Raw genomic sequence first — 27,463 nt, forward strand, 5'->3', positions numbered from 1 at the left:
CGTCCGTCGATTTTGACGTTCGCTCCGAGGCTTTACCTAGATCTGTTCCGTATACATCAACGCTCTGGAAGTCTTTACGAACGCCGTCCGTCGGTTTGTCTTCATCACTGCTCTCATCATAACGTTTATAAATTTCATCCGGTTGTTCTAGATCTGGTAAATTAACATTAGTTTAAATGGGTACTGAAGAATTCTCATATATTAAGGGCTTATAATATATTCTAATTTCAAAATTCGCCAATTGGTCGAAAAGCCTCTTCCACAGTCCCAAAAAAAGTTACCTGAATTACACAATAGCAACATTTTTTCTTCGAAACAATATTCTAAATTTGAATTCGATAATAGATGAAAAACTACCTGAATGCGTCCGTGGCAACGTCATTGTTTCTTCTAAGGGCGAGTCCTCAATCGATATTGGTTTTAACACATCGTTACTGCAAGAGTAAATTAAACTTTATTTTATTATTTGCACTACACTATGCCAAAATAACACTAGAACACATAACTAAGTGTAAAAATTGCTTGCCATAAGAACTTTGAAAGGTTCAAAGTTCTTATGGCGTCGATAGATATATTTTTGTTTTATTTCATAATAATCATATATATTATACATTGTCATACAGATTACAGATACTCATTTGACAGTTAGAAAATGTTTGATTGTGTTTACAGGCATGTTACGTCACAGGGTCTGCGATGTCATCTTGGTTTTGGTGGGTTCTTGAAAATGTTTTGAGTTTATTAAGGCAATAATTTACTAATTTAAGGGTTCTGATGTCATTAATAAAAAAACAAAAATTGTTTTTTTAAATCTTGTAACATTATTTACGATTTCAGTTCACGCTATTCTTGTTTTCACCACTCACGAACCCGAATACCCAAACAAAATTTAATCAAAATCGGTCAAGTTTTTTTTTAGTTTTTAAATACACACACAGAAAAAAAAATTATATAGATTAAAAAAATTCTTACTTAATCATCGGCAGTATTTTTTTGTGATGTTTTCGTTTTCTCTGAAACCAAAATATTTCAAAATGAGCGAATACCATTATTTTTTTCTAAAATATGTTTTCAACTTTTGCCCAAGGGATGGCGCTGCGCCGGAGATAGTTAAGAATACCTTAGGCTGGAGAGTGGGTTTCGGCGTGATCTCCACGAAATCCTCAATTATAATCTTCTTCTCGTTATCCTGCTTCAACCGCACCACGCCCGGTTCAGTCTTAACCGGTTTCTCGGGAACACTCGTTTTTATCATCTTGAACATCTGGTTTCACTTCCTTCGGCTGGATTTCTTCGTGCTGCAAAATATTATAAAATATCTAGGCTATCCCTTTCGTTTTAAGCGATATGAAAGAGAAACCTACAAATGGACACAAACAAACTACCCTCTATCTTATACGATGTGTCAAAGATCGATGGAGAGATGAAAGGAAAGAAAGAACAAAATAAAAGATACAGTTTTAAGAAGAACAACAACAGAGGTACAAAATACGCAAAAAGGAAGACAATTTAGAATATAGATAGACCTAGAAAACAGCTGATACATGGCAGAGAGTGAAGAGTCCAAGAGCAGCAGGAGTAACAGGATTTGGAGGAGGCCTGTGCCAAAAAAGGGCACAAAGAAATATGCATATGTTTAAGTGTAAATAACTGAAATAAAAAGCTCACTCCAAATGTTACATTTGAAAAAGCTACCTCCTATGGTCTAATATCATAATTTTGCTCACCACTTTGTGTTTGTGTGTGTGTGTATGCGTGTGCAGTGGTGTGACTCGATGTTTCTCAAACACACGCCCATTGTTGATCACCTGCGAAAACATTAAAAATTAAACAGATGCAGTCTAGGCAATGCAAACCTCAATTACAAAAACTCTAAGCTCAGATCATTGTGGACAGTTAGTGGCGCTAAAATGTAAAATGGTGAAACAGGTAAAAAACGTGGTGACATTTAGACACAATATAGGTAACATATCTCTATTACCGTTGTCACAAAATACAAAAATCTAAGTGATTGTATTAATAATGAGTTCAACACCATTTTTACCCCAAAGAAAGTCTCTAATTCGCAGTGTAAATCGTTTAGTGATTGGGCGACAGCGGGAATTTGTAAAAGTAGACAACGGTTGTATGACCTTTACGCTGAAAAGTCATATAATCATAATGAAGAATTTACTCCCTATGTTCGAAATTATTCCCGATATATGTTTCCCGATCTAATAAAACATAGTAAATTAATACATTATTAAAGGCAGGTAGTGTGTCGGACCCCAGTAACTTTAGACCAATTTCCTTACTACCGACTTGTAGTAAAATCTTTGAAAAACTATATTAAATCAACTTGTAAGTCATTTTAACGTAAACAAATTATTACATCATAATCAGTTCGGTTTTACCAAGGGTCGCTCGACTGCCGATGCCGGTGTTGAGTAATATAGATAGTTAAAGGTTTGGGAGTAGCATGACCCTTAGGTGTTTTCTGCGACTTATCCAAAGCATTTGATTGTGTCCGACACGAGACTTTAATCTTCTGACTTCCTACTTACACAGTAGAACTCAGAAGGTTGGAAGTAATGGTATTTTGGAAATTTGATATTTGTCGTTTGATTTTAAAAATCAAGGACGTATCATCTACAAAAAAACTATCTGATGTTTTTTTCTCTACCATGAAAGGTAGATCATTTATATAAACAAGAAAGAGAAAAGGGCCAAAAATTGAACCCTGTGGTACCCCCATATCTACTGCCGACTCAGAAGACATGACAATCTCGCCGTTGCCTTGAAAGTCTTGGCACAACTGGAGCAAGACTCGGTCGTCGCAGGAGAAGGCTGTTTTTTACCCTAATTTGATTATGACTTTTCTTTGCTTTCTTTCTTTGGGTGCCAAAGAAGAAGAATTAATATAGAAGTGAAAAAGCTCACAGTAATATCCCTTTCGTTGAGTGCGCTGACGATGTCTCTCACGAAGCTATTATTCGGGTACAGGGTTCGATGTTTGCAATAAATATCCACCTCCAGATGCTCCTCGCTGCTGATCGCCCTTCTCACTAATTTCAGTATAAACTTGTCCTTCTTCCTCTTCTTTTTGCTCTTTTTGTGTCGGCGTTGATCTGTTTCGTTCACCGATAATAGAGAACGGGAGATGCGTCTGTAAAAATACCAGTGTTGACAACTTTTAATAATGGACTTCTCTTATATTTGGGTGTTTTTAATTTATTATTTTTTATAAAAAGCGCTAATTAAAAATAGAGAAGAGTGCAATATTTCGATAAAAATTCCATTTCTAAGTATACGTTTAAGGAACTTACCGAGGCATAGTGTTGCCAGACATATAACCGAGAAAAATAAAATATATACCTCTGTCCTCTCAATTTCTGCAATCTAAGTTCTTGTTCACTCGGTTCACCTTTATCTGCAATTTTATGTTTAAATCAAATAACAAAATAATTTTAATCTGTGAGGGATGAACTCATTATTTTTATTTAATCATAAATAACTTAGCGAATGATATGTTTATTTAACACAACAAATTAGAAATAATTCTTTTATGAATAATTTAAAATTAAACTCACTGTCAAGTCTAAAGTCATTCTCTACAGTATAGTCTATGGACCATTTCTGCTCCACACCCGACACACACTTGGCCGCCGTGACGTCACCACCCGCTTCCCTCGGCGATGTCAGACATAGGCTAGTCTCAATGTGCTGAAGCTGTTTGGACGGCAGGTAGCGCCATCGCTGATAAGAAGACAAGAATGAACAACTCGAGGAGCAGTTTCAACATGAGAAGGAGAAAGTTGGTGCCTGAAAGAAATCTCAAAACAGCAATTTACCCTTCACCTAAAGAATATTCGCTTGGACACTTCGCACATACAAGTTGCCAGAGAGCTCGCAAGTGCGTTGCCGGCCTAAAAATAATGTATTTATAGTATATACCTTTAAATTCCACCTGGAACTTTAATTGTAGAACTATATTCTTGCAAATTAATCGCTGAGGCGATTTACAGGTGTCAGAAAAATTCACCTGGCATATTGAATTCTGAAATCCAACTCACCTGTCCCCTCAACTTCCTGTGACAGGTGACCATGAGCACACGCCGACTGCTGGCTTCATTTTCGTCCGGAGCACGTCTAAAACAACAATTGAAATTTGAACATCTTTTGGAAGAAGAGACCAAACAGTGACACAGTTGTAAACAGTTGTAAGTGGTGATATTAATAATATGGTACCTCTTTTCTTCACAGCGTAAACACAATGGCAGAAAGAGACGAGAGATAATTGGTTTAATAAAAAATATTGCAAGATATTTAACTACAAATTCCTATAAATCATTTAAAAACTAGAATATTAACTTTTATATTTTAATTTAGGGATCGTAATGTGCAGTCGATAAGCATGTCACGTCATAGTGCGACGCCATTTTATGTAACGTTTTGCCGGGTTTACTAAATGAAACATAGAGCAGTTCTTACCTGATATATTGCAATTCGGCACATCTTTCCTCGTCCCTGAGTTCTCCTTTCAGTGAAAGAGCGAAGTACTGAGTGGCTTCGAGAGTGTTATGACAAGGGTAAGAGCCGAGAGGAGACCCTTCGCCTTCTCGTTGGAGGCTATCCAGGCAGAGACCGGACGGATTGCGGAACCTGTAATGACTCCCACTTGTGAAGATCCATTCATAGGACCACAACCTTCTCAGGAAATTAAGTACAATTTAAGAAGGACTTTACTTTTTATGAGGAGCAGCGTTGGTATTGGCTTCAGTGTATCGCTAAGGTCGAAGAACCTTGGCTAAACAAACTAACGAAGGACGTTCCACCGCGTTTAACACCTGCTCGTATTAAGGAAAACAAAACAAAAGCGGTTCCTTCTCTTCTAAAAGAGAAGACCTAGGTTTGTTTCTTATTGATTAATGCGTTCCACTTTTGTTCCATCGCGATATTTTCCTTCGTTCCTAAGAAAGAAATTGGTTCAGCTCCATGGCCCATACCTGCCGAATCCAAAAACGTCTCTGACGGGCACAAATTTATCCTTATAAACATGTTGGAGGTACCACGCGAAGCTCTTGCATTTGAGCTTCTCCCGGAGAACCTTTCTATGTGTCACGTCACCGATTTTTGGATTGTTCTAGAAGGAAAAGGAGAAATTTTCTATAAACACTTTGTACTTTATCTCTTTTGATCACAGCGCCAAGTGAATTTCAGAGAAAGAGACGTAATGCGGATCGGTACGCCTGTTCTGATGGCCAACATGTGATTGTTAATTGCTATTGGGGAACCTTTTACCTTGACAGATTTTTCTAATATTAAGGATTGTCCATTGTCATATGCAAAGATTCGTAAGTCTGATCTGGAAAACCAGAATTTGTATCCGAATTTGGGTCTAATATTGTGGCGTCCTCGTCGTCATTGGTAGCTGAAATAAAATTATCAAAATAAATTATATATTAAATTACAAAAATGCACTTACCAACTTTTACGTATAGACCGTGTCTATTGTTCTCCGCGGCAGACGGAGGGCGAGGCACGCGCATTCCACAGCGCGCTCCGCCACCAGTACGGCCCACGACTTCTTAAGTGACACACGTACATCTCGCTGCCGACGCCGCGGTTTATTTTTACGAAAAAGATATACATCGTTGAGATCACACAAGTTTTATTATTTTTATATAGTGATATACGACAACGCGAACACTATACTGGTGACCCCGACGTGATAAGAGTAAGAAAAAAACTACACGCCACGCGGTCTTAGCACTTTTGTCATGCAAGACGATAACGGTGGGGACACGGACAATATGGAAAAAGGTGCACATGAAATTTTCAAAGTTGGAATTAAAATACCACCATTTTTACCGAATAGACCTGCACTCTGGTTTGCTCAATTGGAAGGCCAATTTTGTTTGGCGGGAATAACGTCAGACACGACTAAATTTTATAACGCGACTAGCCAACTGGACCCACAGTTCGCTATTGAAGTTGCGGATATTATAGAAAGTCCTCCCAAAGACAACAAATACCAAACCCTCAAAGCGGAGCTAATAAGGCGATTAAGTAAACCGCGCGAAGAAGAAATCAGGCAATTTTTAGACAATTAAGAACTCGGCACTAGAAAGCCTTCACAATTTCTTCGTCACCTACAACATTTGGCCGGACCACAGGTACCAGACGAATTTATTAGATCAGCATGGCACAATAGGTTACCCAATAACATTCAACCTATCATTGCATCGCATATGGATATGCCGCTAGAGAAACTTGCAGAGTTGGCTGACAAAATTATAGCCATCGCAGCCCCAACCCCACCAAATGTTTACGCCGCTACATCGTCCTCAGCTAACCAACATGCTGGAAATCCTCCAGACCACTACCTCACCGCCTTAGAAAGCTTGGCCAGGCAAGTTAACGAATTAACCAAGCAAGTTGCTTCCCTGAGCATGCATAATAGCCGATCAAGCAGATCACCACAACGTAGGTATAACAGATCAAGATCTCACTCTCGCTCCACCCAAAGATGGAAGGAAAACAAAATGAATAGCGTGTGTTACTACCACAGAAAATTCGGTGAAAACGCCATAAAATGTCTCACGCCCTGTTCCTACAAGACTTTAAACGCGAACGGCAGCCTGTAGTGGCGGCTAACGACTGCCTTACGCATACTCCTAATGACCGCCTCTTCATCGTCGAAAAGAAAACTAAACTGAAGTACTTGATAGACACGGGATCTGACGTTTGCGTTTTTCCTAAGTCGGCGACCAGAGACCAGCGTCATAAAACTAAATATGAGTTATACGCTGCCAACAACACTATCATAGCTACGTATGGCTACATAGCCTTACACCTGGACCTCGGACTTCGCCGGGACTTCACCTGGAGATTCGTAGTTGCGGACGTCACACGACCCATTATTGGTGTTGACTTCTTGGGCCACTACAACCTATTAGTGGACTGTCGTCGTCACCGCCTCATCGACGGCCTCACAAGTTTGTTCGTCAACGCGCCACGCTGCGCCAACATTTCTGTGGAAACGGTGACCATCAAAACAGTTGCTGGAAACTCCGACTTCCATGACTTACTTCGCAACTACCCAGATGTAACGAAACCTACTGGAAATCCAAAAGAAACCAAGCACCAAACGAAGCATCATATACGTACTACCCCTGGTCCACCAGTCGCAGCTCGTCCCAGACGTTTAGCCCCAGATAGACTGCTTATTGCGAAAAAAGAGTTTGAAGAGATGTACGCAAATGGAACAGCTCGTAGATCAGAGAGCCCATGGTCGTCGTAACTTTCCTCGGCTACAGCGTCTCGACTGAAGGCATACGCCCCCTCAAAGAGAAAGTGGAAGCTATTACCAACTACCCACAGCCAAAAACAGCAAAACAACTCCGACGGTTCCTGGGAATGATAAACTACTACCGGAAATTCATCCCTGATGCAGCAAAGATACAGGCTCCTCTGAACGATGCCTTAACAGGTAACATCAAAGGAAATGCACCTATCGATATGACTAACCTTGTAACAGCTTTCAATGAGTGCAAGCGCAGCCTTTTTTTTTTTTTTTTTTTTTTTACTTGGGGAAATGCTTTGCGCATACCCTTCCGCGGCGCGACTGCTTGGTGCAGAAGGATTATGTGGGACTCGCCATTGTGCATACCCACTAAAACCCCAAGGTGCCACCAACAATCGCCTTATGCGGGATGCGGTAACAGCAGAGCCTTATCCGCTTCCCAACACGCGATGCGGCGGTTGCGTCCGCCTCTTCCCGCCCATTGTTGATTTGTGAGGATGCTTGACACAGCAAGCATCTTTCACAGACCGGGCCATACGCATTTACAAATAGCTAGGGGAGATCGGGTCCAGTACTTGCAGGGATGGGTCATCATCCCTTCTTTTAGACGCATGGACCCCTGCTCCCCGCTTAGGCACTTTTTAGGCGGCGAGAATTTGGTGAGCGCGTCGCGCGTTTATGCGACGGGCCTGCGGTTTTCTTCGCCGTCGCGGATGGGCATCGGGACAAAGCTCCCTGGTCCTTTCCGCCTCTTCTTTTATTTTCATGACCGCCTCGCAGAAATTATAAAATATTTTCCACGGGCCGTCATTTCTCGCGCTCACTAAAACCTTCAATACATTTGGAAGTGTTGCGTCCTCGCCCTGGAGTGCATCCAGCAACGGTCCCCTTTCCACGTCCCATGCTGGGCAGTCTCTCAGCGTGTGCTGGGCGTCATCCGGGCTGTCTCCGGCACAGTGGTGGCAGGTTGGTGCCTCTTCACACCCTACTACTCTGTGCAGATAACTACCGAAACATCCGTGTCCGGACAGGATCTGCACAAGACGATAGCTGAGCTGGCCCCAGCGCCTCCTTACCCAGTGTTGGAGCAGGGGTCTGAGGGCTTCTATAGTATATTTACCGGCAGTCGCTCCCGCCAGCTCCTTTTCCCACTCTGCTAGCATTTCTTGGGCTTCCAGGGCTCGCCAAGCGTTTATTTCTTCCAGTGTGGGGTTGCTTCCTCTTTCCCTGGTTTCGGCTCTCCGCCAATATACTTCGCTAAAAGCAACCGCGTCGAGATGCCAGGGTGCGGTACCGGCTATGACACACACTGCGTCATAGGACACAGTGCGGTACGCCCTCGCAACCCTGGCTGCGATCACTCGCTGCGACTGCCTGAGAATCGTGCGATTGTGCCTGGTAAGTTTGTCGGCCCATATTGGGCACCCGTAGAGTGCTTTCGCCCGGATCGCATTTGCGTAAAGGTGGCGACACCCCCCATTCGGCCCGCCGAGGTTCGGCATTATGCGCGAGAGCATGTTTGCGGTGGCGGTGAGCTTAGGGGCAAGTGCTGCGAAATGTGGTCTGAAAGTCCACCGTGGGTCGAGAATCAGCCCTAGGTATTTAAGCGTGGTACCAACCCGGATGACTACTCCACTGACAATTATGTCTGCGCCTTGGGGTGGAGCTTTTCTGTGTCCGTAGAAGCATATAGCTTCTGATTTCTGAAGGGCGACCTCGAGGCCGATCTTTTTGATTTCAGAAACCACCCGAGCTACTCCAGCTGTCGCTCGAAGGCGCGCCTCCTTAAAATCTTGTCCAATAGCGACCACGAGGGTGTCGTCTGCATAGCATATCGTTGACACTCCCGGAACTAGTTCCCCTCGCAGCACTCTATCGTAACCTATGTTCCAAAGGAGTGGGCCAAGAACCGAACCTTGTGGAACGCCGCACTTGATGAGGTGGCTCCCTATGCTATTTTGTTTCGGGAAGATGACACGACGGCCGTTAAGGTACGATGCTACACATCTTCTTATATGGGCCGGTAAGCCGTGGTGGCGCAGGCCATCCAGGATACAGTCCCAGGGCAAGGAATTGAAGGCGTTCGCAATGTCTAACGACACCGCTAGAACTACTCTGCCCCGTGACACCTGCTCCTCGCACACTCCTCGCAGTTGCGCAATTGCATCGATCGTTGACCTGTTTTTTCGGAAACCGAATTGAGCCTCATGTATGTTCGGTCCTATAGTTTCCAAATGGTTATAAATTCGGCCGGCAATGATACGCTCGAAAAGCTTACCGGCTTCATCTAGAAGAACTATAGGACGAAACGCTGATGGTGACTCCGGAGGTTTTCCACCCTTTTTTAGAAGAACTAACAGACCTGTCTTCCATGTCGACGGAAAAAGGCCCCTTTTAAGACATTCCGTGAGGAGGTTTCGAAAGCGCATGTCAAGACCAGCGTCGAGGGCCAGAGCCAACACTCGTCCGTGCATGCCATCGGGGCCGGGTGCGGTCTTCTTAGAGGACATGCGTGCTATTGCCGTCTTAAGCTCCGAAGGAGACACTTCAGACACTATTTCTCCGTGGTCCAAAGTCGTATCATGTGGGGTGCTCGAGGCGTCACGTTTAGGAAAGAGTTCTGTCACCACTGTACTGAGCAGTTCCGGCTCCATGTGTGTCGTGAGGGGTGGGGCTCGCGAGCGTAGCTTGTTTGTAACTATTTGGTACGGGCGCCCCCATGGATCCCGCTCGAGCGTGTCCAGCAGTTCTTGCCATGCTTTCTTTTTTGCTTCGGCGATACCTGTTCGCAGCGCCAGTTTTGCAGTTCGGTATGCGCTATATGCTTGCCGTTCCTCTACTGCGCGAATGGGTCGCCTTCTGCGAGTCCTCGTGTAGCCTCGACGAGCTGCAACACAAGCAAACCGCAACTGGGCGAGTTCTGCCGACCACCAGAATACACTGGTCCGGTGAGGTCCAGGGCGGCTTCTTCGCATCGCAGCATCCGCGATGTTCGTCAGTGCGCCACGAAACCACTCTGCTTCTTTTTCAGGCTCTACGGAGGCTGGGCTGGGGCACCAGGCCTGCACAATCGTTGCCAACTCCGCCTGCTCCTTGTTCAGACTCTTAAGTGCCCATTTTGGGCCCAGTTCTGTCGAAACCGGAACAGGATTTGCCGACGGAGGGAGGATGCAGAAACGGATATACCGGTGGTCCGAAAGCGTCTCAACCTCCGTCAGGACCTCCCAGTCCTGGATACAGCATGAGAGTTGGGTGCTCGTGAACGTGACATCCACAATCGACTCACCATTTGCTCGAACACACGTAGCATCAGAGCCTTTGTTAGCCACTACCATACAGTGCGCTGCTGCCCAATCCATCAACGCATTTCCCCGTGGCCTGGTCACCGGCGAACCCCAGGCCGCGGACTTCGCGTTCAGATCCCCAGCGATGACTAAATGTCTCGGGTGACTCCATTGCACCAGGGTTTCCAGTTCGTTTAGGAAGGCCTCAAATTCAGCTAGGGAGCGATTGGGGGAGAAGTAAGTGCTCACGATACACATGTCGCTACCCAACTTTGCTGCCACATAGCCGTGGCCTTTTCGGACTGGGCCAATGCAGGGCGAGCTGTCTGCCGGAGTAACGATAATTGCGGCCAGACCATCGAGGTCGCCAATGCAGTTCGTTTTTTCGGGTATTGAGTAAGGCTCGGAAATAATGCCAATGTTGATATTCCACTGCGCCAGACTCTGGTACAGTAGGTCTTGCGCAGCAGCGCAATGGTTTAAGTTGCTCTGGAGAATCCGTAAGGCCATGATAATTTACTGCGGTTTAAATAACCTCCATGCGCGCATTGTTACGCGGAGACTTTGCGGGCGACTTCTTTTTAAGTGAGGGGTGGCGTCTGGAAAATTTCACACTGGGAGCCGTGCAACTATTTCCCCCTAGCCTGTGATCCGCTTTCCTACCGGCCTCGTCGCAGAGTAGGCACTTGGGTTTTGCACTGCAGGAGGCTGCTCTATGGTCTGCTTGACCGCAGCGAAAACATAGTTGGCTACGATCAGTGTCGGACATGCAGCGGCTAGCTACGTGCCCGACTTGTAGGCATCGAAAGCACCGTAGCTCTCTTGGCTTTGCAACACTAATATTTGCCGCTACCCAGCCGACGAGGAATCTCCCCGCTAAGAGTTTCTTAGTGGCCGTTATGGGGCAGTTAACCCAAGCAAGCGCAGCCTATCTCAAGCCACTCTTCTTGTCCACCCTGAAATCAACCTGGATCTAGCCTTATTCACAGATGCTTCAGACGACTCCATCGGCGCTGTCCTGCAACAAAAACGAAAAGGCAACTGGGAACCCTTGGGATTTTTCTCTCGTAAACTGACGACATCGCAAAAAAAATATAGTCCATACGATAGGGAGCTTCTGGCCATATACGAAGGTATCAAACACTTTAAATATATGTTGGAAGCAAGAAACTTTTGCATTTACACCGATCACAAGCCCATCACCTACGCCTTCACAACAAACAGAAGCCAGTGCTCTCCAAGACAATTCCGCTATCTTGACTATATATCTCAATTCACCACCGATCTAAAATACATTCCCGGTAAAGACAACATCGTCGCTGACGCCCTATCACGTGTAGAAGAGATTGTCACCATAAATTACGACGCACTTGCAAGAGATCAGGCTCAAGACCCTGAATTGCAAGCTTTGCTTACCAAAAACACAGCACTACAACTGAAGCAGATCGCTGAAAACCAGTTGTACTGCGATTTTTCCACCAAATCGCCTAGACCGTATATAACACCTGCCTATCGCAAACGCGTTTTTGAAACCATACACCAACTCAGCCATCCAAGCGGCCCTACCACTGCTAAAATGGTAGCTCAAAGATTTGTGTGGCCCGGAGTAAGACGCGATTGCAAAACTTGGGCAAAGGAATGTGTAGACTGCCAACGAAGTAAAGTCAACAAACATACGAACGCACCATTTACAACCTTTTCAGTACCATCAGAACGTTTCGCCCACGTACACCTGGACATTATAGGCCCATTACCATACTCTAATGGCTTTAGATACTGCCTGACAGCAATAGACCGCTTCACACGTTGGCCTGATGCCTATCCACTAGCGGATATTACAGCAGAAACTTGTGCTTCCGCGTTCATTACCAACTGGGTATCTCGTCATGGATGTCCACAAACTGTAACAACAGACAGAGGCTTACAATTTCAATCACAACTCTTCCAAAGCATCACTAACCTGATTGGCGCAGAACATCGTCCCACCACCTCATACCATCCGCAATGCAATGGAATGGTGGAGAGATTACATCGCCAACTAAAAGCAGCCATCATCTGTCACAACAACCCACAGTGGACTGAAACACTTCCCCTAGTGCTACTAGGAATAAGAGCTGCCTGGAAAGAAGATCTGCAGGCATCAGCCGCCGAGCTAGTATATGGAGAACCACTACGACTACCGGGACAATTTTTCTCAACTTCGCTTGACCAGAACCTAAATCCAGCAGACTATACAGCTCGCTTGAGAAATCATATGGCAGCATTAACCCCAACTCCTGCATCAAACCACAACAGTAAAACATTCTATTTGCCGAATGACATACATACTGCACAGTTTGTTTTTCTTCGCCGTGGTCCCGCAAAACGATCACTTGAATCACCATATACCGGCCCATATAAAGTTCTGAAAAGAAATACAAAAACATTTTCATTAGACATAAAAGGCAAAGAAGTTACAGTAACAATAGACAGAATAAAACCAGCTTACCTTACGAAAGAAAACAGAGAATACGACACGACCATTCGTTCACCGATGACCGTACTGCCGCTTCACACCAATCACGATGCACCGCTACCTGAAAAAAAGACTAGAAGTGGAAGATTAGTTAAGTTTCCGGACTACTATCGACCGTGAAACGGTCTCGGCAGGGGAGTGATGTGGCGTCCTCGTCGTCATTGGTAGCTGAAATAAAATTATCAAAATAAATTATATATTAAATTACAAAAATGCACTTACCAACTTTTACGTATAGACCGTGTCTATTGTTCTCCGCGGCAGACGGGGGGCGAGGCACGCGCATTCCACAGCGCGCTCCGCCACCAGTACGGCCCACGACTTCTTAAGTGACACACGTACATCTCGCTGCCGACGCCGCGGTTTATTTTTACGAAAAAGATATACATCGTTGAGATCACACAAGTTTTATTATTTTTATATAGTGATATACGACAACGCGAACACTATAATATTGTGAAAAGCTGAAATTCATCATACCGAGGCGGATTTTTGTTATAGAAGTGAAGGCAAACTTGCAAGCCGCTCACCTGATGTTAAGTGATATCGCCCATGGACACTCAACGCCAGAGGACTCACTCGGGCTGTTTTAATATAATTTTTTTGTGAAACAGGAGACAAAGAAGCAGGCGAGTCACTTTTCAAAAAAGTCAGACGCTAGAGGGTGTGTTGCCAACCTTTGAAATAAATGAATGAAGTGTCATTTAACAGTATATAGAATATACAAATTATATTTTAAACGCACCCCACAAAAACGGCTCCATAGCATGCGCGTAGGCATGTGTTTAGTCATTAGTTGCAATAAAGGAGTTGAATAGAGAAGACGTGTTTAAATTTTATTTAACAATATGTGGTATTAGTATAGTGGTAGTTATTTGAATATTGAACCTTAAGTGACCGAACATTTGGTCTATAATCGAGCCGGATGAAGTAAACGTGCAAAACAAAAAATAGTGAGCTCGGCCGCATTCCTTAGATAAGAAACCGGTTTTTGATGCATTTGAGTGGTCGTTTTGCGCATAGAAAGAATAAATGTGAATAAGTGAAGAATTAAGACGTTTTGAAGTTTTAAGATATATTTAAAATATAAACATTATATATATATAAATAATAATGACGACAACAGTTAGTGCTGAACAGCAGGTGCTTTTAAATAAACTAGAAGATTTAGCCTCAAAAATTAAAAAAACCGAAGTAAATTTTAAGAAAAGTCCGAAGTCAAGAATAACTACTGGATATATTCGTGCGAGGCTGGAATGTATTGAAGAATATTGGAGGTTATTTAATGTAGCACATGAAGATTTGTCGTCATGCACTCCAAAGGAACAAAAGGGAATATTACCCTATTTTCTAAACGAAGAATATTATAAATATGAAGAGTTGTATTTGTATTTTAAAGCCGATATGTTGGACTTATTAAGTAAGAATGTAATTGGTAGCCAAGAAAGTTGCAGTAACCACCAGAGGTTAAGCACCGAAACAAATTCATCTTGTGTAAAACTGCCTCAAATCGAATTACCCGTATTTTCCGGTAATTATGAAGATTTCTTAACTTTTCAAGATTTATTTTTAACCCTCATCCACAATAATAATTCGCTTGCCAATGTACAAAAGTTGCACTATCTGAAGTTAAGTGTTACCGGCGAAGCAGCTGCCTTGTTAAAACATATTAGTGTAACAGAAAATAACTATGACCAAGCATGGAATATTTTAAAGAAGCGTTACGGAAATAAGAGAATAATTATAAATTACATATTAAAAAGACTGTTTAACCTACGTAAAATCAACACACAGACATCAAATCAAATTAAAATAATTTTGGATACAACAAGTGAGTGCTTAAATAATTTAAATAACTTAGGAATATCGACTGAGTCTTGGAGTCCGATTATAATACATGTAGTGGTAAATAAACTTGATCAAGATACGCATAAAAATTGGGAAGAATATATATACAAAGATGACTCCGACTACTTACCAACTTGGGAAGACCTAAAGAATTTTCTAGAATCCAAGTATCGAACTTTGGAGCTAGTAAACACAACTAACCAAAACTATTCAAAAGATCTAAGACAAATAGTACAAAAGAGTTTTTACGTGGCTAAAGAAGGTGTTGATACTAAGCCCTCATGCTCCTTATGTAACAAAGACCATTACATTCATAATTGCACAGATTTTATTAAGCAAAGTGTGGAAGACAGACATAATATTGCATTAAAAAACAACCTGTGTTTTAATTGCTTGCTACCAAATCACAAGGTGACTGAATGCAAGCGACACATTTCATGTAAGTTATGTGGACGAAAACATAATTTTCTTCTGCATTTAAAAACGAAACAAGAAGCTCCTGCATCACTAAAAACAACTTCATTAACATCGCAAGATATTGAAACAAAGGTAGCATCACATTATTCCAGCGAAGAAAAATCGAGTCAAGGTGTTTTATTGGCTACTGCACTAGTTCACGTGAAATCAAGCTCGGGTGACTATCATACACTCCGTGCCCTTGTTGACCAGGGTTCAGAAGCGACTTTTGTAACAACCAGAGTCGTTGAACTTCTTAACTTAAAGAAAGAGAAAGTCAACGGCACAGTTTCGGGTATCGGTGAAGAAAAGCATTGCCTTAAGTCTAAAGTCCAGCTATCAATTAAAGCTAATTCTACTTACATTTACACTGAAGCCTACGTTCTAAAAACTATTTCATCATTAATACCTGCGAAGAAAGTAATTATGAATAAAAGTGATTTACTAAATATTGAGTTGGCTGACCCTACCTGTTTTATGCCAAGTCGAATTGATTTATTATTGGGTGCTGGTGATTTTGCAAAAATAATAGAAGATGGGTTAATCCGTCTTGAATGCGGTTTAGTAGCTCAGAAGACTAGTCTTGGTTGGATACTGTCTGGGAAAACCCTATGCTCCAACTATAACATTAATATTACAAGTATGCACATTAAAGAAGACAATGATTTACTGAAATCTTTTTGGGAAATTGACAAAGATTTATTTAAGAAGAAAGTTATATACACAAAAGAAGAAGAAGAATGTGAAAGAATTTACTCAAGCACAACCCAAAGAGACATTGACGGTAAATATATTGTACAACTACCACTAAAGCGAAGTAAAGAAGATACTATTAAGCAAGTAGGAGATACTAAAGAACAAGCAATAAAGAGATTTCAGCATCTAGAGAAAAGATTAAATAAAGATAAACAATTAAAAGATGAATATACAAAAGTTATAAAAGAATATATTGATTTGGGTCATATGAAAGAGCTTGAAGATCAGAATGACTGCAATACAATTTATCTACCTCATCATGCGGTAGTAAGACAAGACAAAGATACTACGAAGGTTCGAGTAGTCTTTGATGCATCAGCAAAAGGTTCTCAAGGGTATTCCTTGAACGATACAATGTTGGTTGGTCCTGTAATACAACAAGACCTTCGAAGTTTAATTATCACATGGAGACAACATTATATTTGTTTTGTCGGTGATATAATGAAGATGTATAGAATGGTGAAGATGTCCGAGGAACACACAAAATTACAATGCATCGTTTGGCGAGACAATTCAGATGAAATATTAAAAAGTTACCAATTAACGACTGTAACATTTGGAACGGCTGCAGCTCCATTCCTAGCTGTAAGAACTCTATTAAGGTTAGCCGACGATGAATGTTCTAGTGATGTTAGGTACTCTGAAGCTATGAAAGCAATAAAAGAGTCATTTTACGTTGATGATTTAATGGGGGGACATGAAGATGTAGAGAAGGCAAAAAAGTTATGTGTTGACATTAAAGAGACATTAGAAAAAGGCGGTTTCAAAATAAAAAAGTGGTCAAGTAATTCTGAAGAAGTACTACAACACATTCAAGAAAACAACAAAATTGAAGATTCATTGGAAATTAAATTAGACAAAGTTATTAAAATCTTAGGACTTACTTGGGATCGAAGAGAAGATGCATTTAAAATAACAGTTAACTTACCTTTACTTACCTATCCTATAACAAAAAGATCTATCCTGTCTGACATTGCCCGTTTATTTGACCCTTTTGGGTGGTTATCTCCTGTCATCATCATAGCAAAAACTTTTATACAAAAGCTATGGCTTCTAAAATTTGAGTGGGATGATGAACTTCCTGAAAAGCTAGTTAAAGAATGGATAGATTATAGAAATGACTTACCAGCTCTACAACACATTAAAGTGCCTCGTTGGTTTCATATGTCATCATACACGAAAGAAGTACAAATTCACGGCTTCGCAGATGCCTCAGAAAAGGCGTTTGCAGCTGTTGCTTACCTGCGAGTAGTTGATGAAAATAATGCAATCTATGTATCAATGATTGCATCTCGAACAAAGGTGGCTCCTCTAAAACAGCTTTCTATTCCAAGACTTGAATTGTGTGCTGCTGCATTGCTGTCAGAATTAATGGAAGAAGTCACTGAAATACTAAAAGTTTCCATCGATAATGTTTACGTGTACACCGATTCCATGGTAGTGTTATCTTGGCTTCAATCTCAGCCGGGTAGATGGCACACATTCGTCGCCAACAGAGTGGCAGAAATACAAAGATATCTTAATAGTAGCAAGTGGAATCACGTACAATCATATGAAAATCCAGCTGACGTTGCCTCCAGAGGAGTAAAATCCAGTGAACTTAACAACATTGACTTATGGTGGAATGGGCCAGAATGGCTTAAACATGAAAGAATACAAATCTTAAGAAATTATTCTATACCTCAGACCTATGAAGAAGAAAAAGAAGGAAGTGAAAAAGAAGGTTTTTATCATACCAACATATTACAGGAAGACGAAAAACCAATATGGGAACGATTTTCAACCTTAAACAGATTGAAAAGAGTTATATCGTACTGTATGAGAATGAAGAAAGGAAGCAAGAAGTTACATATAACAACCGAAGAAATGGAAAATACATTACAAAGGTGTGTTCATTTTTATCAAGACAGAATATATCAAAAGGACATAGAAGATTTGAAGAAAGAAAGAAAAGTCAAACCCAAAAGCTCACTGTCAACATTGTGTCCTTTTCTAGATGGTATATTAAAAGAAGGAGGAAGACTGCAGAATGCAGAAATTTCTGAAGTTAGTCAACATCCAATTATTTTATCTCAAGAAGTGTAAACGTTTCGACGTTACTAGCATAAACAGAAGCATGTCTAAACTCCCGCCCCATATACCAAAAGAGAAAGATTTCATGTAATCTGCATGATATTAATACAGTCCACTATTCGAAAGGAAGTTTTTCAAGTATTGTTACATTTTTTTTTATAAGCATTGTTATTTTTGTATAAAGTCAAGTAAGAAGTTTAAGTTCAATATAATATAATGTAAAGCTTTAAGTTAAAAACAATATGTTTTGGTGAGCGGTATGTTTAGTCATTAGTTGCAATAAAGGAGTTGAATAGAGAAGACGTGTTTAAATTTTATTTAACAATATGTGGTATTAGTATAGTGGTAGTTATTTGAATATTGAACCTTAAGTGACCGAACAGCATGTAACACGGAAGTTGCGATCTGACAGGTCAGTAGTAATCGCAATTTTTTATTATTGATATTTCTTACCCTCAAATCTGGTCGATGGAGATAAAATAATTCGGCATATTCATCCATCCACACATCGGCCATTCGGGCTGTGTTTATTCCTGAAATATTTCTAAGTATTAGCGCTCTCACCTTCACTATTCCCATATTTATCCCACATACGTACGGAAAAGAGATGACAATAACGTGAATGATCAGCTTTATCAGTGACAATGACAGGAGGCAAACGGCAAGAGGCTGACCTGATGTTAAATACCACCCTGGACTCGCTGCCTCAAGCCTCGCCCGTTGATGGCCTTTTGACATTTGGCACGTTTGTTGTGGGACTCCTCAGCCTTATGTGCCATGCCGTAGATTTTTAGGGTCTAAGACCAATTTCCTCATGATGTTTTCCTCCATAACAGGGAGTGTTAAACAGATAGAAGACCATTGGTGCACAGCCGGGTCCTACCAACTCAGGAAAGAGAAATGAAGCTACTATTCCAACACTGCGCAAAAAGAACTGCAACTGAAATTATCTATTAATACTACAATTATATAATATAAAGTTACCGTGTGTGTCGGTGTGTGCAGGTAGGCCATATGGATGGAACGATCGAAACACATGTCCGACCCGTGAACACGGAATCGTTTCGAGGGTACCGCCACCTAGGAAATTATAAATCTGTTTTATAACATATAAAATAAAAATACTAAAACGTATTAAATATTTAATAATTTATTTTGCTAATACAAATAGATTTATAATCTACTTACACTGCCAAATCCTAAAGGACATTTCCAGGTTCTCACCACCCCATCCAGCCATCTGCTCATCATACGCTCCCAATTCCCAATAATACTGACGATTTATCGCGAAAAGACCACCCGCCATTGTTGGAGACCTGGTATTTCAAGGACATATCTATGATTTCCAAAATTTGTCGTCGGTTTTAATATTATTCTATTATCTATGTATAGTACTACAAATGTTGGCCAGAGAAAAATCAGCGTGCTCTTTCTATCCCTGAGGTCGTATAGGCTGTGGACTTAATGAAGAAGCCTTAGACGACGTATCGGGCACAGAAGGATGATTTGTAACACCACTGGTTGTAAACAATATTTCCAAATACAATAACATAATATATAGAACAGTAGGATTACCTGATGATCAGTGATACTTGGACGCTCTCAATGTCATCCGGCTTTCGATAAAGATGCCAAACACAATTAAACAGATATTGTGATTATCCTACCATAAAACATATTTATTAATCTAAATCTTACGAGACTTACAGTTGGCCGAGGTTGTGAGACCAAGTTGTAGCAAAAACGTTGCAACTGAATTCTGTCTCCACTATCGTTAATTACAAACAAACAAATAGGTAGATCTTGGAAACCTTCGCTCGCTAAGTTGGATTGCATACATATTTCCAAGGAATCTCTTAGTCCACAAATCCTTACCATGTTGGGGCAATGTCTGATCCGCGCAGCTTTTTCTCCCATTCGGGAACATCAATCCACGTGAAATGGCCCATGAAAGTGAACCCTCCCACCTAGAAAATTATCGAAAATAAATACCACAGACTGTCATAGTGCTGACAAACGAAGTTAATTAAATACAATTTGTGGCTAGCGTTCAGAGTCGAGACTTTAATGTTTTCGATATGGACAAGAGCGCTCCCCCTGGAACTGGACTAAGGGTACAATTCAGAAAGGAGCCTTGAACATTGCAATAAAATATCTCACTTCAAGACAGGCAATTCAGTACCTTTTTACCTTAAAAACAGTTTTATGTAGACCAAAACAATGCGTATATGTTTGTGCATCTTGGCTTGTGGGGAAACTAATTTAAAATTCAAGAGGTTTTGCAGTTTTTTTTATCAATACATTTTGTTGGTCAATTTGCAGCAGCCAGTGTTGTATGAACAACACAAGGCACATTTTTATTTTATTTAAAATCTTTTATTATTGGTTTGAGGGCTTGGGTATCCAGAAGGTATATTCAGGACGCTCCATTCGTGTGTCATAATAGTAAAGGAATCCAACTCTACCAAGACGTGCGTCTGCTGCCTGATCTTCTTCCACTTGCCACTTTACCACTTGGCACAGACTAAGTCAAAGTTTGAGTTGATTTGTGAATACAATACGTGATGTACACATGCTCTTTTATGAACTTTACCCTCAGTCACTTTCCTTAGTTAAAATCAACTGTCATCTTGTCTAAACCATTATATTAAACCAACGTTAAGCTAAAACTACGTTAGTATTCGGTGGGCTGAAAAGTTCACTACATGTGGTTTTTTTTCCTTTACTCACAGTGGTTGCCTGGAAGAAATCGCTCGAAAGCGATAAGGGAGCAAGTTGCTTTTAATTAAATTATGTTCATTATTTTTTCTTTTATGTAATACAACGAAGTGTTAATAAAAATAATAATAAACTTTTCTGCCAACCTTAACAAACACCGCATGCATAACTATTTACAAGATAAGAAATAAAGACAATTACCGACTCTTTAGAGTTAGAGGTATAGGAAGGAAGGAATTGCAGCAAACCTCATTCAATGGTTCAAGTTTAACAAACTAGGCTAACTGATAATGATCATTTAATTTTCTCTTCTACATTACCTGTGTGAAGGCTGTATTAAAGTCGGCTAACCAAGTCCATGGAAAAGTGGACAATTAATAAATCAATATGTACCTATCTTAAATTACATCAACTGCCAGTTCTCAAATTATTGTCGGCTATTGTTTTGTCGGCATTAATTATCTGCTTTTGGCACATGCTATATTATTTATGCTATATTATAAATAAGCTATATATTATAAACGCATTCCGATGCTCAATCGAAAGTCCAAAGTTGCTATTTTAAGTTCAAATATGCCATTTTCAGGGCCAGATAAGCCATCAAAGCCGCATGTTCAATTAAAAGCTGCCGTTTAAAGGCTAAAGTGTAACTTTAAGGCATGCATGCATTGCATATAACCTGAAACTGCTCAGCGGCCTCAAGTTGAAAGGTGGTCTGATCTATGACATCTATCAACGGTGTCACGACCGCGTCCCGTTTGTGCGAGATTCTTTGCAACAGTGGCCTTATCCAATCGGGAGCGGCTTCGCAGTGCGCGTCCAGAAATATTAACACATCACGCCTTACGCGCGCCACGCATTCGTGCCCTCATGAGACCTTGCCTACGGAAGACTTGATGTTTGAGCTTAAGCGGTAGAATACTTTAAGCGTACCAATTCTGAAAAGGCCTTGCCTGATGTTAGGTTAAGCATTGGCTAACCTGCACTTAACATCAGGTGAGCCTCCTTTGAATGCGCTAACCAAAATATATATAGTTTTCTTTATAAATAGAGCACTGAGTTTTAAATGGAACAAACGTGCAGGAGGCACTCAATGCCAGAGAACTGGCCTTTTATGAATTGCTGTGCTTGAACTCGACTTGTTTCGCAAATACCTATTGCTTACAGACACCCATTGCCAGAGGGCTCGTGAGAGCGTTGCCGGCCTTTTAGGAATTGGTATGCTCTTTTATTGCAGGACCCTTCGGAAATACTTCAGTGGGCTGTCCACGACGGCGGTATCGCTTAACATCTGATAAACCTTCTGCCCGTTTGCCGCCTATTTTTATAGAACAGGGTTAGGTATATACTGTCAATGCCAGAGTGCATTGTTGGCCTTTTAGGCCTATCAAGGCAGAAATGTGCAAAGTGCCAAAAATACGTGACAACAAAATGTGCTGTACAAAATGAAACTTAAGCGAACCGCTCAAGACGTTACATATATCGATTAATACCCGATACGGCACTAGATATACGCGTATCGAAAGCGTATTGAAATGTCAAATATCGAGTACAAAGCCCTTAATATAATAAATATTTACTACGTACAAAATTACGTATGCAAAAGAAATTTAAATGTTTGTAAACAAACGTGTCGAAACCAAATCAAGTGATAGGTTCCTCTCTTAATCAGGTTTCGCTCTATTAAATTGAATTCATGTACGATATGATGCATATATAGAGTACGATTTCGATATAATACTTAAATATCGAGTCCTAATCGATATAAGACTTAAATATCTGAAACGATACCGCGTATCGAACGTATTTATTTCGTTATTACTATTCGAGGACGTGCCGATCGATGGATAAACCCCAAAAGTTCCCAAAACCTAACCTGAAACACGGCCGGGTCTTGAACGCTGTAGTAAAACGTGTCCGCCTCTATCACATCTATGATGGGTACCACAACAGCATGAGGGGCATCCTTGACCCGTTGGAGTAAGGGCCTAAGCCAGTCGGTTTGCGTTTCGCAATGTGCGTCCAAGAAGACCAACGTATCGCCAGTCGCGTAACGAGCTCCCGCGAGACGTGCTCGTGTTAGGCCGACACTGTATGAAACGACTTCGTTAGAAGCGAAGGCAAGGTGAGGAAGACCGTTGAAACTAAAGTGCCACTGTAAGGGTGAGAGACTGTTCCTCCAAACCATAGAACGAATCTTCGACCTGCCTAATCGCTGACTGGCTTCAAGGTACCAGTGATTAAAAATCTTAATGGAGAAATTGTAGTTGTATATGCTTAGTTGAAAATACTTCGATACCGCATTTAAAGGTATGACGTCATCGCAGTGACGTTCCTGTTAAAATTCTACCCAGACATTTGCTATCTACTCTATAACCTATGAATATTCTACCCCACTCTCAAAATCAAATTTATAATGAAACACTCCAATAGTAAACTAACTAAGGCAAAGCTTTTTAAAACTTGAAAATATTCTAAAACTACCCTCATTTTCATTACAAACTAGTCTACATACCATAATTTGATTTCTATTAAAACCAAACACAACCAAAGTACCCTCATTAAATAACCTCAAAATCTTTCCCCGTCTCATACTCAAACGTTGATTGATGTATCATATCAATGATGGGCGTTAGAACGGCTGTGTGCTTCTCTTTAATCCTCTGAAGTAGCGGTCTAAGCCAGTCGGCCATTGCTTCGCAATTTGAGTCAAGGAATATCATGACGTCAATAGTAGCTTTGCGACTACCCTCGAAACGAGCACGCGTAACTCCTACCCTACATTATTTTCATATAAAATTGAATTTCATTTTAATTGATTGAAATTATTATTGAAGTCTAGATGAACATAAGAACAGAAGATAGAACACACAGGGACTAGGACCCCTCTGAATAATAAAACTAGATATCTGTTTCATTATTATATTACAAAAAAAAAAATATATATGAAATAAACTCACCGATCAGGCAACCGTAATATCTTGATCAGATCTGGTGGTATCCTGGTTCGTATGTAATGACTAAGTTTACCTCTTAGTTCAGGCAATGTTGAGTTATCATCAACTAATATTATTTCTTTTACAAATGGTGATGATGGGTCTTGGCCGGGATACCCTAAAATAATAGAAGAAAGAAAACAACATTTATTTGTGCAAACAAGAAGTCTCAATCCTTGCATTGTACCTTGAAAGCTGTTTACAACTACTAACATTTGTAAAAACCCGATAGTTATAACAGCCACTGACATTGTTATAAGTACATACCTAACAGAATAAAATTTATCCGGGACCATTAATTTTGGTCAATATAACCAGTATGTACTTATAAACAATGTTATCATAAATGGTTTTGACTATACTTATAACTAGATATCAACTGTATCTTCTCTGGGTGTGTGAGACTCATAAAATCTGAGAGCATAATATATTTTTTTGTATTTATAAAGGTAAATTATTTGCTGAAGATGTTTTTAAAACATAATAAAGTAGTCCCAATTAATTTATAAACAAATAATTATCTTGATATAGCCTAAGTCATAATCAATAACTCACCCATTGTCATTTTGGCCCCTGTATGCCTATCAACATAGTTTACCCTTCTGTACCAGGGCTGGTTTCTTCTTGCACTGTTCACAACACTCCATATAGTTCTTACAACAACTGAATATGGCTCATTGTGAAAGATAATTATCACAGATGCTGATGGTAACTCAGCATCATATAAAACACGCTTACGTGCAGGATTACGATGATCTAAAAATTCATAATAAAAATTGATACTTCATAACAAATAAAATGACTCTTGAAGGAGGAACATACAACTCAAAGGTAAGTACCATTACTGCCTGTCAGATAGCTACTTAAAGTCCTTGTATGTTTTTATTTCAAACCTACAAGACAAAGACTTTTTGCCCAATGAAGGCAAAATAAAAAGGCTTTTGTATTTATGGTGCACATTATCATTGAAACAACTTTAGTTGGCTACTATGATACCCAATTCTTCTAACACAGTTAACCACCCACCTCATAAACTAAACGGCTTTCTTAATTACTGGGTGAAAATAATACTACTTAACTTGTTATACAGTCTTGTTGGCAGAGTTTTAGGCATTCAAGTACTTTGAGCCATAGTACAAACTCTACTTATGAATAACCTCACCAGTTAAAACAGTGTTAAGTTCTTTGACAAGGACCAGAACTCATTTAATAATAATATATCTTAAAAACTGCTAATGGATATAATCATATAGAAGACATTTCATTTAAAGAAATCAAGAAGAAAACTCGCATATGATGATGTGAATAACAGAACTGTGCCGGCAAGCGGATATTGAATATATTATAACTGTTCCTTACCCTCTAGAGAGCGATTGTACGGGAATTGGTCGCTCAAATACACATTGATCGCCAGTTGCTTCTCAGATTGTTCGCCAAGTCGTTTCGCATGACCGAACAAATGTGCTGCAACACCACCTTCTCCCAAATCAGGAATAATTCTGGTCTCGTCTTCCAGAATCTGCTTTTCAAATTCATTTTGCTCTTCAGTCTGCGCTTTAACAGTTCTTTTACCACCACGATAATGTTCGAACAAACTTAGTATTAAACAAACGAAAATTAAGAAGAAACTAATTTTTGCCACATAATAACACTGTCACTTTCTCACCGGCAATTTCATATTTTGTAAATACGTGAACGACGCGTCCACTCATTCATTCATTTTATTTTTAATGGCGACTTCTGTGTCAATCAGAGGATAGATTTGATGGATTGAATTAAATCTAAGCAGAGTTACCCAAAACAAAAATGACTTCACAGAAAAAAGACAACACATACAAAGCTTACATCAATCATAGATATATACTAATACATATATACAAGAGGTTAACATAATACTACAAGTTATGGAGGGGAGAATCCTATAAGTTTAATTTATTAGCAGAAATAAATTTCCCTAACATTTTGACGATAGGACTGGATGGGAGGGAAAGAAGGGAGTTAAGGTTACATGGACGAGGGAAGTTTGGAGGTAGGTGGTCATATAACGAGTCATTAATTAGAGAACAGTTAAAAAATATATGATCTGTCGAGCCTTCGTCCATACCACACTCACAGAGAGAACTGTCTTTAATTTTAATTTTGGCTAAGTGAACGGGAGTACAAGCGTGCCCTATACGAAGACGGCAGATTAAAGATGTGACCTTTTTGCTTAAAAACTTATGTTTAAAAAACCACGGCGAAGAAGGGATTGAATATTGAATATTGGCATAGTGCTTGCCGGTTTTTTCTTTAGAAGATTGCCAATCAATAGTCCAGGATTTTAGAAGGTGGGAGTATGCAAGAGCTGTTAGGTCGTGGGCTGAGATGTTAGGGTGCTGACAAGACCCGCAGAAAATAGCACCTTTTGCACAAGAGTCAGCAGTTTCATTACCCGCTATACCACAATGACTAGGTATCCATATAAGTACAATTTGAATATCTTTTTTACTACACCTAAACAAAGCTTCTCTTATTTTTAAAATTGTAATATGTTTTTTTTTAGATCTAAATGGATTAGAAAGAATTGCCTGTAAGCAGCTGCGAGAATCGGAAAAAATTGTAACTTTATTCAGGTTATGGGACTCAGCGTACAAAACAGCCTCCAGAATTGCAAAAGCTTCACCTGAAAATACGGAGGTCAAAGGAGGAAGTTTATAGCTCAAAACTGTTTTGTATGAAGGGACCCATACAGCCGCACCGATGCACTCATTACTGGGAAACTTGGAGGCATCAGTATACATCGGCAACCATCCCTGCCAGTCTTTAGAAATTTTTTCTAGAAAAGAAATGGAAGCTTGGGGGGATTTTATATCAATTCCAAAGTTTAAAATTATTTTAGGATCAAAAATGAGGGATTCGTAACTATTTAAAAACAAGGGATTACTAGGGAAACTTTCAACGGGATTAGGAAGACGAGAAAGTTTCTTAAAACTGAGTAATAGGCATGGAACATTACCTGTACTAGATGGCATCGTAAGAGAAGATAAGCGACGTAATTTGGACAAGATAGAGTGTGAAGAATATTGAAGGACTTTGATGAAGAATCGGTCACTTAAAAATTGTCTACGCAAATACAGGGGGGGGTCAGCACATTCTATTTGGAGAGCATTGATGGGTGAGGATTTCATAGCACCAAGGATGATGCGTATAGATTTTGATTGAATTTTGGAAATAAAAGGGAAAAAGGGCTTGCTTGTTGCCAGGATCTAAAAGAAAGGTGCCATAATCAAAATGACTTCGTACTACAGCATTGTATAAAAGCTTTTGCGAGTAGGGATGTGCTCCCCATCTCACACCAGATAACGAACGAAGAACGTTAACACCCTTCTCACTTTTTTAATGACATGGTTGAAATGGGGAACACCGTTTAATTTTGAGTCTAAAATAAGGCCTAAAAATTTTACATGCTTAGAGCAAGACACAGGGGACCCTTTAAATGAAATGTTACATTGAGGAACCCTGTATTTTCTAGTAAACGTGACTGCCGTACATT

The 27,463-nt window shown here is 40.4% G+C and overlaps 1 protein-coding gene and 1 long non-coding RNA gene across 2 annotated transcripts; both read right to left on the minus strand.

The window, feature by feature from the left end:
• LOC123690480 lies at positions 1-1,247 on the minus strand. The gene is made up of 4 exons (XR_006751100.1): positions 1,121-1,247; positions 973-1,013; positions 358-434; positions 1-153 (listed from the first exon to the last, which is right to left on the minus strand). It is a non-coding gene; the product is annotated as an uncharacterized LOC123690480 (long non-coding RNA).
• Positions 1,248-26,942, minus strand: LOC123690431 (polypeptide N-acetylgalactosaminyltransferase 1-like; the record flags this gene model as incomplete). Its single annotated transcript, XM_045633863.1, has 17 exons — positions 26,927-26,942; positions 25,291-25,485; positions 24,487-24,687; positions 23,896-24,049; positions 22,812-23,025; positions 20,093-20,184; positions 19,406-19,533; positions 19,202-19,297; positions 18,671-18,750; positions 4,986-5,122; positions 4,471-4,641; positions 4,053-4,128; positions 3,570-3,735; positions 3,355-3,409; positions 2,920-3,145; positions 1,728-1,808; positions 1,248-1,298 (listed from the first exon to the last, which is right to left on the minus strand). Coding segments are annotated over exons 1-17 (2,139 nt in total), but the record flags the coding sequence as incomplete, so codon positions are not given.
• Between the last annotated feature and the right edge of the window lie 521 nt (positions 26,943-27,463).

This window comes from Pieris rapae, chromosome W (genome assembly GCF_905147795.1).
Source record: "Pieris rapae chromosome W, ilPieRapa1.1, whole genome shotgun sequence".
NCBI classification, from domain to species: domain Eukaryota; kingdom Metazoa; phylum Arthropoda; class Insecta; order Lepidoptera; family Pieridae; genus Pieris; species Pieris rapae.